The sequence below is a fragment of the Odontesthes bonariensis genome, chromosome 4, assembly GCF_027942865.1.
Source record: "Odontesthes bonariensis isolate fOdoBon6 chromosome 4, fOdoBon6.hap1, whole genome shotgun sequence".
Lineage (NCBI taxonomy): Eukaryota > Metazoa > Chordata > Actinopteri > Atheriniformes > Atherinopsidae > Odontesthes > Odontesthes bonariensis.
Window position 1 is genome coordinate 27,386,098 of NC_134509.1, and position 10,903 is coordinate 27,397,000.

General features: G+C 37.6%; 1 protein-coding gene across 1 annotated transcript in view; it reads left to right on the plus strand.

Moving 5' to 3' along the window:
• The window catches only part of LOC142379139 (complement C3-like), a 39,459-nt gene extending 29,323 nt beyond the window's left edge, over positions 1–10,136 (plus strand). The window contains exons 27-44 of the mRNA XM_075464276.1: positions 35–110; positions 257–416; positions 527–616; positions 815–965; positions 1,964–2,049; positions 2,299–2,376; positions 2,448–2,600; positions 3,231–3,293; positions 3,798–3,879; positions 4,004–4,052; positions 4,645–4,735; positions 4,821–4,910; positions 6,025–6,127; positions 6,365–6,451; positions 8,499–8,591; positions 8,671–8,754; positions 9,075–9,216; positions 9,995–10,136. Of these exons, the coding sequence (XP_075320391.1) occupies positions 35–110; positions 257–416; positions 527–616; positions 815–965; positions 1,964–2,049; positions 2,299–2,376; positions 2,448–2,600; positions 3,231–3,293; positions 3,798–3,879; positions 4,004–4,052; positions 4,645–4,735; positions 4,821–4,910; positions 6,025–6,127; positions 6,365–6,451; positions 8,499–8,591; positions 8,671–8,754; positions 9,075–9,216; positions 9,995–10,136 (1,820 nt within the window). The remainder of the gene's footprint in view (positions 1–34; positions 111–256; positions 417–526; positions 617–814; positions 966–1,963; positions 2,050–2,298; positions 2,377–2,447; positions 2,601–3,230; positions 3,294–3,797; positions 3,880–4,003; positions 4,053–4,644; positions 4,736–4,820; positions 4,911–6,024; positions 6,128–6,364; positions 6,452–8,498; positions 8,592–8,670; positions 8,755–9,074; positions 9,217–9,994) is intronic.
• The last annotated feature ends 767 nt before the right edge of the window (positions 10,137–10,903 follow it).

Here is a 10,903-nt window from a genome sequence, read left to right on the forward strand (position 1 = left end):
AGGAAAAAATATTTCTGCCTTTGGTTTTGTCCAGGTTACCAAAATGAATTGGCCTACAGAAAAAGTGACGGGTCTTTTTCTGCATCTCCTGATTCCAAAAGCAGCACCTGGTGAGACACCCAGCGATTAAAGATTTAAATGTTGGCACATCCTGGAGTAATGATTGTATTAAATTAGATGTTTTTTGTACAAATACAAATCTATGACATAGTCTCTTTTCCCCTCTTCTGTGCTTCCGTATGCTCTCCTCTATAAGGCTGACTGCCTATGTTGCCAAGGTGTTTGCTATGGCACAAAACCTGGTGACAGTAGAAACAAGCGTGATCTGTGACGCCATCAAGTTTCTCATTTTCAACACACAGGAAGTCTACGGCTTGTTTATGGAAGAAGGAAATATGAGTAATACCCTCATGACTGTGAGTGTATTTATTTCAATAACTGGAAAATTGGGTCCAAAATAAAAATATTAAGAAAAAAAACATACATTATTGTTTATATTTGTGTCTGTGTGCATGCGTGGGTGTAGGGTGATGTCACCGGCATAGATTCAGATGCTTCCATGACGGCCTTCTGCCTGATTGCTATGCAGGAGACTCTCACGATATGTTCCTCCAAAGTTAGTGTGAGTATCTCACGTCCATTTAGTGTTTTCTCTTTTACGTATACCTCACAACCACATTAAATTGGTGTATCGTCCAAATAATTTGCTTGCGTTAACCAACAGTGAGGTTTGGATTCCAATAGGTTACTTTTCAATTTGATTGACTAAGTTTATCTAAGAGCTTTCCATTTGCTGTATTTGTCCTCTATCTAGATGATGTCAGAGAGTATTGACCGAGCAGCAACCTACCTGGAGCAGCGGCTGCCCATTCTCATCAACCCTTATGCTGTTGCAATTGCATCATACGCCCTGGCGAACGAAAACAAACTGAACAAAGCGATCCTCTACAAGTTTGCTGCACCAGGTTTTTTCTGAACAGTATTCCTAATATCTCCCTTCCCTTCTTTTTCCATTTTCTTGTGAACTGGACTTAACAAATCTTTAATGGTTGAGTGGTGGCTGGGCTCAAAATTACTGACAGAGGAGGTGAGGTAAGAGGGTGTATTGATGCTCGGGGAAAATCACTGTAAAGAATACCAGGACTGATTGCTGACTCTGTCAGTCCTCCCCAGGGAGACACAGGAGAAGGATGCAGGTAGGTGGCAGGGTAGGGGGTCTGAGTTCAGGGAGCCAAAGTTCCTTATCTAAAAAGATGATTCAGAAAGCCTGGTGGGGAACACTGTAGAGAAATCTGTTCAAACACAAGTTCAGGGAGTAAGCAAGGTCAGGTCCAAGAGTTCCAGAAAAATCCAAGCATACAATCCAAAAAGTGTTAATCCAAAGGCAAAAATCCAGGAAGCAGGCAAAAGGTCAAGACAGGGCAGACAGGTCAAAAACTTACAGAACCGATCAGGGGCTGGGCAGAGATCAGGGTCAAAAACAGGTCCAGTGTCCGATAATGCTAGGTAAATAGAAAAACAGAGGTCAGGGCTGGAGAGTGAACTTTCATGTATTTGGCACAATTTGGCAAGAGACGAGAGCTGCAGGCCTGCATAAGAAGAAACAACAAAAAGGTTTTAGTGGTCTAGCTGCCTCATGAAGTTTTATCGTTTATCGTAAATTGTTCTTTAAAATATACTTGATTGTCAATTCTCCTTTTTCCTTGTAAGTTGCTTTGGATATAAGCATCTGCTAAATGTAAATGTAAGATGAGACCCACCTTAGTGTGTAATAAACATTCATAGACAAATATGAGCATGCATGCAGTCCATACCCTCTTACTGAAGATGAAGATGAAGGGATAGTTTTGTCCAAGCTTTGTATTTGTATTTTTTATACGGCATTTTGGAATATGATAGTTAATGAGGCTTGCTAGAGGTTGTGTGAGAATGAAAATTTTCTGTGCATGTGTGTCGTCAACAGACCGTTCACATTGGCCGTTACCAAAGGGAGATGTATACACATTGGAAGCCACAGCTTATGCTCTTCTTGCACTTGTCAAGGCTCAGGTACAAACAGGCTTAAATGCTTAAAGTGATGACATGTATTTTGTGGTGTCGATAATATATGATGGGTCATTCAACTTAAAGTTTGCTTACTCTGATGGGTTATTTTATGAATGCCATTGTTCAGTGACTTAAATAAAATTTCTACTTTTTAAATTAATAATTCCAAATGTTTCTTAGTAAAATATTTTGAAGCGCCTCATTAACAAAAGCAATTTTTGGAAAAACTTTTCTTGACATCTGTAATTAAAGGCTTTTGAGGAAGCCAGACCTGTTGTGAAATGGCTGAACCAGCAGCAGAGGTTGAGCGGAGGTTACAACTCAACTCAGGTAATACATACATTATGCTTTTTCACTAAGTTTTTCCTGCCAAAAATACTTCAATATGTGTCCCTCTCTAGGCTACGATGATAGTGTACCAGGCTGTAGCCGAGTACTGGACAAGCATAAACGCAGGGTATGCTCTTGATGTGGAATTCCAAACACCAGGCCAGTCAACAACACGAGTGTTCAAGTTCAACAGAAAAAACCTACAAGTCACACGATCATTCCAGGTGAGAACAGAAGTAGCAATGCAGAAATTGGAAAAATACTGCTGAAAGATGCTGATGAAGTGATGCTGTTGGTTGTTATGCCAATTTTTTATCATCTATTATCTATAATATAATATTTTATGATCTAATATCTAAGTGGAGTAATAAACTAGAGAAATTAAAACAATGTCAATGTCAAAATATAGACTAACTGGGCATCATGTAAAAAAAACTGATAAGCAGAGTTTTAGATAGATAATGACCCAACATATACCACAAAAGCGAGGACATCGTGAAGGCAACCGAATTTTCTTAAATGTTTGGTTCACACACATGAGCAAAAAGTGAAAGCAAAAGCTCATAATCAGTAACTAAAGACAAATTATCACAAGGAAGAAAATTGAGCATTTTGTTCATGAGTTCCTGATTTAAGGCAGTGCTGATTTATATCAGCTGAGTTTTTTTTTTCATTACGTTAATCTGCCTAATTGCTTTTGACTTCGTTAACCCTGTGAAAATGAAGATACAATGTAAAGAATACTTAAATTTGCTTAACTTTAAGTCAGTACTTGTGTTGAATACATCTTCAGCATGTCATTTTAAATCCATTTAACATGTGTTTGAACATGTTCATGTTTGAAATATCAACAGTTCAAAGGCTTACAAAAGGAGGTAATGGTGACTGCCACTGGAGTGGGAACGGCTATGCTAGAGGTAAATACACCTTTTTTTTATTGGATCATCTGATGTGTATTGGTACATTTTAAAATCCTTTAGGAGGTTCATGGCAGTTTGTTTTCACTGACACTTGAGAGTTATTTAATCTGACATGTTTAAGAACATTCAAAACTTGATTTCTAGCAGGGCAGGACTTGAATAAACTTAGTATCCTGTCTTTAAAACAGCAGGTTACTTGACTCAAATGATCTCAGTACCATGAATAAAATAAAATATATATTTAAAAACAAATAGAAACCAAATTGCAGTGCATTTAACTAACTCTTGCTGTGTGGAATCACATGTGTTGTACAGGTGTCATTACATTACATATTAAAAAGTGGTAGTTACAAACAGAAAGCATGTCAGAAAGTTTTAATTTTAATTTCAAATTCATTTTGACGAAACTTTTTAGAATTGATGTCGGAGTGAAAATGATAAGACAGGCAACACTTCACAAATTTAAATCTTAATTTGTCCTATTTTTTTTCTGTGCGACAGTTGGTGTCACAGTACTACACTCTGCCTCAGGAGCAGGAGAGTGACTGTGAGAAGTTCAGCATGTCTGTACAGGTTCTTCCAGGTCATTTTTGCCCCATAATGTTTTGGTTTTCTATGTTTTCAGAAATCATTGACATCTTTGTTGTATTTTGTTGAAAAGGGACTAATGAATAGATAAACCACAAAGATTTCTTCTTCTCCTGCAGAGGCAATCAGTGCTAATCAGAACACATACAGACTGAAAGTAGAGGTCTTGTAAGTACCACCGAGAGCTCACACAGTTAACTGTTGCAGGAGCATGAATTCTATATGTATCACAGCGCAGCATTTTAAATTCTGTGCACTATTTTAATTAATTATTGTTTTTTAGTAGTTTTTCACAATTGCCATAAATTTTTTTTCTTGAGTGTCCCAACATCGAACTGGAAACATACTTGAAATAATTGTCCTGTATGGTGGTGTGGTGGTTAGCACTGTCACCTCACACCAAAAAAAAAGGGTTCCTGGTGCAAATCTAGGCTGGGGCCTTTCTGTGTGGAGTCCAAACAAAAACTATTAGGTTATTATTAGGTTGTTAGGTTGATTGGTGACTCTAAATTGTCCCTAGTAGTGCATGTACATGGTTTTGTATCTTGTTTGTTTCTGGGTGCCCCAGATAGACTGGCAACTTAAATCTAACTGAGATACACTTCCAGAAAATGGAAGGATGGAATTGTGAGAATCATCACTTTCAATAAATTTGATTTGAAATTATATTTATGGAATTCTAAAGAGTTTTGATGGTGGTTAAGTTTAAATTTCCGGGAGCTTTGTTTATGTCTCATCCCTTTTTTGTTCCTGTGTGCAGGTTTAAGGACAAGCAGCGTGATGCATCCATGTCAATCTTGGATGTTGGTTTACCAACTGGCTTCACATTTAACAAACATGACCTGGACTCAGTAAGCACAAAAACACTCAGAATTAAGAAAGCTTAAAACACATTCTATCCATACTGCCATTAACTTTCAAACTTTCTGCATATAGCTGTCTAGAGGGCCTGCTCGCATCATTGCAAACTATAAGGCTGACACTCTTTTGTCAGAAAGAGGCTCACTTATCATTTACCTGGACAAGGTAAGACTTTCTGACTGTACAATGCCAAATCTCACCCATGTTTAACCTTTCCACCAAGTTGACACATGTACCACTGTTGACTGTGTTGTGTTTGATGGTTTCCGTGAATGCAACCAAAACTCTCTCTGATGTGCTTTGTGAATGTTTTACCATTGTGCACATTGATAGAATCAAGCCCTGAAACCTTTTGGGGGGGTTTTAAGCAACAGAAGAGTCCTGGCGGTATTTGGGGTAATTTAATCAAAAGTGCACTGACCAACTGGCAGTTATCGTCTTTATATTTTGTCTTTTATCTTTAAGCTGTCTCCTTAAAATGTTGCTTGTGTCTGGAGGGATTTAGTCATAAAATCTCTGCCAAAAACTAAATCCCCATAGCTCTTTCTCATGTCCCAATGGTTGGCAGTTTGATTCAATGCACATTGCCCTTGAGCAAAACAATCAACACCAAGTTATTTCCATTGACAAGAACATATCTTATATGGTAGTTGTGTGTGCATGTGTGAGTGTGTGTGAAGGAGAAATACGTTTTATTACCCTTTATACAGGTAATCCCATAGAGACACAGTGTCTCATGTGCAGGAGACACCTGCTGCAGAAATACAGCAAAGTCTCAGCACAGATCCAGTGTCATCAGGAACAGATTAAAATGCAAAAAACGGAAGAAGTTTCCAGATTCCAGATTTTTCAAGTGCCATCAGAGATTGTTTAAAATATCCCAGTGGAATCGATTTGGATTGGCTTTGGTTAATGATATACTTTGCAGAATGTAGGAAGTAGAGTAGTAAAAGGCTGACTAGTTAAAAAAAAAAGGCTCACCGACCCTTAGCTCACCACTGCATTGTTTGAAGAAACCTGTGCAATGTCATAACACTCATTTCCATCCAGAGTTGCATTAGCTGCATTAGTTTTTTGCCAAGATAGTGTGTTGCTGATGGTAATGTTGGACATATGTATAATTTTCTTCAGCGTATCTAAAATTAGTTTTGTTTTGATGAATACTGGCAGTGTATTTTTTAAATATGCCATATGCCATTGGGGGGGGATCTCTAGAACAAAATCTATTGATGGTAAAACCTGGCCTGTCAGTATATATATATATTTTTTTTTTTGACAGATTTCTAACATACAGCCAGTGGAGATCTCTTTCAGGATCCATCAAGAGATGAAAGTGGGAATCTTACAACCAGCTGCTGTGTCGGTCTATGAATACAGTGACAGTGAGTTTGTAGATTTATTGTACTTACTGTAAAAATGTATTACATGCAAAGTTAACATATACCAACATATGTTCATACCTATTCTGAAAATAATTCATATAAACACTTTCTGATTTTCTCATTCTATAGTTAATGAGTATAATTTTTTTCTTACCTTGGATTCCATGCAGTTGATGCATTTAAGATATATGGTGTATATTCATTGGTGTCATTTAACATCTTTCTTTGTTGTTGTAGAGAAACCTTGTGTAAGCTACTACCATCCTGAGAGAAGTGGCAGTCTAAGAAAACTGTGTTTTAAAAATGAATGTGAATGTGCTGAAGGTAAAAAATAAGAAAAACTCACAGCAACACCCAATGAAAGAAACAACATCATGTATTTCATATCATGTAATAAGTATTTTAAAAAAAAAAGCAGTTTTGGCAGTAATTGATGACATCAATGGTAGTTATTTATTTATTTTTCTAACATTTATACTCAGAAATTTAATGTTTTAGGAGCCTTTTACTTTATAGTGGAAAAACTAAAGAAATCGCAGCCAAATTAACATCCCATATGCTATTGTACAGTTGCAACAAAGGACACAAGAGGTCCCCTCTACCAAGTGTGCGGTTTGCCTTTTCTGGGCCTCTGTAGTTACAGTGATGTGTAGTTCTATGCATGCGGGGGGAATGGAAGGACACCTGCAGTGTTTTTGGATCTAAATTGCTTGTTCTAAGGTAGTGAGAAGACAAAGAGCCAGATTTACTGAAACTCAGCTGCGAACCGCTCCAATGCGAGCTGAAGGTCTTGGCTTGAAGAAGCCTTGAAAAAACCACGTCAGCCACAAAAAGCAGATATGCGCCTCAGAGGTTCCCAAACCAGACACCCTCCTCTCCAGTACTACGCCTCAAGATCCTGTCCATGAAAAAAATCACAAACAGGATCAGTGACAAGGGGCAACCCTGGCAGAGTCCAACATGCACTGTAAATGAGTTTGACTTAGTGCCAAGAACATGCACAGTTCTTGCTTTGGTTATACAGGGACCAGCTATCTTATAAAAGCAATTCCGGTACCCCATACTCCCTCAGCACCCACCATAAAATCCCTCAGGGAACACATCCCATCGATGTGATACAGTCTTTAAAAGCGTAATTAAAGCCCCCCCCCCCTCTCTCTCTCTCTGCCTGTTATTCTTCAAAGCTTGTGATGTTTGGATGATATTAAATTGATACTGAATGATAATTGAAAGGTCAAATCTACAGTCAGGGGACGATCAGGAGGATGTGGGCTTATTTCGGATTTAAAAAATAAAAATAAAAGATGATGGCACTCAGGATCCATCCATAAGGGCTGTGTTGTTACTATTTCACTATAAATCTGGTGTGTGCGTGTAACAGCTATAATGTTGGTGTGTCGGATACCGTCAGATCCTGACAATGTCATGAGTCCGTGGTAAATTAATGATATTCAACTAGTTTATTACACAAAAAGGAGTGACAAACATAGAAAAACATTGTTCACTTACTGATTTAAAACTAATAAACTAATAAAAAACAATAATAATACGTTTTGGGTAGCCTAAAATATGAAATTGGTTTAATTTGCAGCACCGGGATGTCTGACACAGGTGAGCTGTCATGTCTGTAATTGCAATTCTTAATGTTACATATGATGCCAGCGTGCAAAAGAAGCATGGGCTCTGTGGAGAGCTCCGCTCCAGCTGGCTGCTGTGACATGTGACTGACACTGTATTTGTGCTTAATCAAACATGTTTCAGACTCGCCCGATTTATGTTAATACCTGGATTTTGATAATAATTTATTATAGATGGTTTGCGAGGTTGTGGACTTACTCTAGAAAAAAATAGGCTTTAATAGGCTTTTAAAGGAATTGTCGGAGTGGCGGGATGTTTATAAAAAATTAAACTTACCACCATTCCGACAATAGAAGGAAAAAAGTGTCGGAATGACGGGACGTTTGATAAAAAATGAAGTGTCGCCAATGTCGCAATTTGAGGCCCATGTCGGAATGGTGGGGTGTAACCTGAGGCTTAAGGGCCTGGGGTGTTGCTTCTGGAGCACAATTTGAGTAATCAGTATGTCTATGGCATGTACACAAGATCTATTTAGCAATCCACCATGCATCACATTTGATAGATGAAAAACACTCTCGTATTGATCATGCACAATGATAAGGTTCCAAAGACTTTTCTCCACAAATGAAACTTTACACAAAATGTAACATGAAACAAATTGAGATTTTAGACCCAGTCATGGCAAAAGATGAACGACGAGGAGAACATGCACACACTGTGTGCCCATAGTGACATTTTGATTTTTTTATGTAATAAGATCTGCATTTATATTTCTCCCCCTTTATGTTTTCAGAAAACTGCAGCAACCAGATAAAAGAGAAAGTCAGCAACGACGAGCGCACTGCAAAATCTTGTGAAGTCACATCTACCTTCAGGGTAACTTTTGGTAAGACACTTTGTATGAGTGAACGAGTGACTAAGCATACAAACAAATGAGATAACAACTTTTACTTGTCTCCCCTCAGTGTATAAAGTGAGACTGGAAGAGTTTACCAGTGGTTTGTCCACTGACATTTACAATATGCAGATTGTAGACGTTATCAAAGACGGTGGGTATGAACATCCTCTATGGTCTTTCCATAAAAATCCTTTTAGAAGTCAAATTATTCATTTCTATGATTGTATAAGTGGTTTGAATATGAAAAATAAATAAATTAAAGTTTAGTTCTGTTGAACAGAAGATAGACGGAGGTCAGTAAGGATAGTTATCATTTTTCTAATCTAAATTGCCTGACGTTTAATTTCCTCTGCAAAACAATGCAAAAATTTCCCAGCTTGTGTTTCAGTGTGGTGAAACATCAGTGCTTCTAACCTGTTGTTTTATCATTCTTTCCTCTTTTCTCTTCTTCACCAAAAATTCTCAATTCAGGAAATATCGATACGAACCCGGTTGGCAAATTGCGAACATTTCTCGGTTATAAACACTGCAAAGATGCCCTCGATCTGAGACCAAGCAAAACCTACCTGATCATGGGCTCAGACAGAGATATTCGCGGGAATGAACAGTCAGGGTAACTGCTGATCATTTCTACTAAAATAATGTCCTGACTTGATGATTCCAAAACATTGACACTGACTCTTCTTTACCACTGTTGGGGAAACAACTCTGTAGCTTAAGGTCATTGTCTCTTTGGATGACAACTTTTCTGTTATGAGTCCACAGATTTATCAGTCACATTTCGTCACACAGAAGAATTTGATGTTATACTATAAATCAGATTATTGTTCCATCGGTGAAGACAAGCTGTCCAGACTTAGATGTAGAGAGAAGTGCAGCATTTTCCCTTAGTTTTCCTTTATTTGAATTACATTTAAAACAAATAAAAATGAAATTTTTAATCTTATCTGTCCACGAAACATTTTTCCATTAGCCTTCTAGCATGTCCCCCTGTTCAGCAAACTGCAGACAAAGTCCTTTTTAAATACTTGTGACTTTCTCCTTACAGCCTCAACATTCACACCAATGTTCTCCCATTGGTGGACTTATGAACATTAACATTAGCCAATCTGAAAGAGGCCTTTAGTCGGAGGTTATTTGATAGACATAGTCAGCAATTTAACAGACATGGATTTGAATTATCAGGATTTGAAAAAAATACCCAATATGATTCTTAAGAGAAAATATATGTTTAGCACTCATCAAATTGTTTTGGACTGAAAATTTCTTATTGCGCACATTTCGTGTACATTTTACTTTCTATGATATACTATCTAACTCAAATATGTCACAATTCACAGACTACCTGGTAACATAAGGACCTAATGTATTCTTCTCTCTGCTCTGCTCAGATATAATTATGTCCTTAGTGAGAAAACCTGGATAGAGTACTGGCCCACCGCTGAAGAGTGCGTCACTGAAGAATACCGAGCTACCTGTTTGGACATGCAGAATCTGGTCAACCACCATTTGACAGTTGGATGTTTGGAATAGTAAAACTGAGCAAAACAAAATCCTGCTTTTAATTGTCTTCTTTTGGCATTATTCTTGAAGTGTAAGTAAAGTATAAATAAATATGCTTACTACAAAAATATGTGTTCGTAAATGCAGAAAAATTTGTAATCAACCACCATAATCAAAAGAATCACATAGTAACTTAAATCTTGTTTCAAAACCATGTGAAAGTTGGCCATTTTTTTCTGCTCTGGGATGCTGGTGGGGGTGTCCATCAAAGATGCTGACTAACAGATCACAAATAAGTTTAAATGAACCAAGCTAACCAGTCAAAGGGAGGCTCATCTTAACATCCTGCTTGGATATTAAATCGCGAATGCACACTGTGAACATTGAATATTTCAGTTACTTCATCGCTGTTTGACTAAGTTCAAAATTGTTAAAAGGAAAAAATTACATTCTCATGGCAGTTATATCTTGTCAGCGTTTCAGCAGAGATATGGTGCATTAAAGGTGTGATGACAAATAATAATAATAACGTTTTAAAGGGGAAAAGAGGGTTTCTGTGACCAATGTGACATGTACGAATGATAGCCATAATAAAATCTGAGGAAAAATGTTCTATCATAATTATCATGCTTAATGGTGTGCACTGAGTTGTACATTTATGTGGGGATGGGGGTCATTTCAATGTGTAGCTACAAGTTGTACCCAGTTCTCCCTGTTGGGGAAACAATAAGCATAAATTTTGAGGTCAGCTTTACAAATTTCTACAAGCTCAAGTCCTTTCAGGTGACTTGGTTATT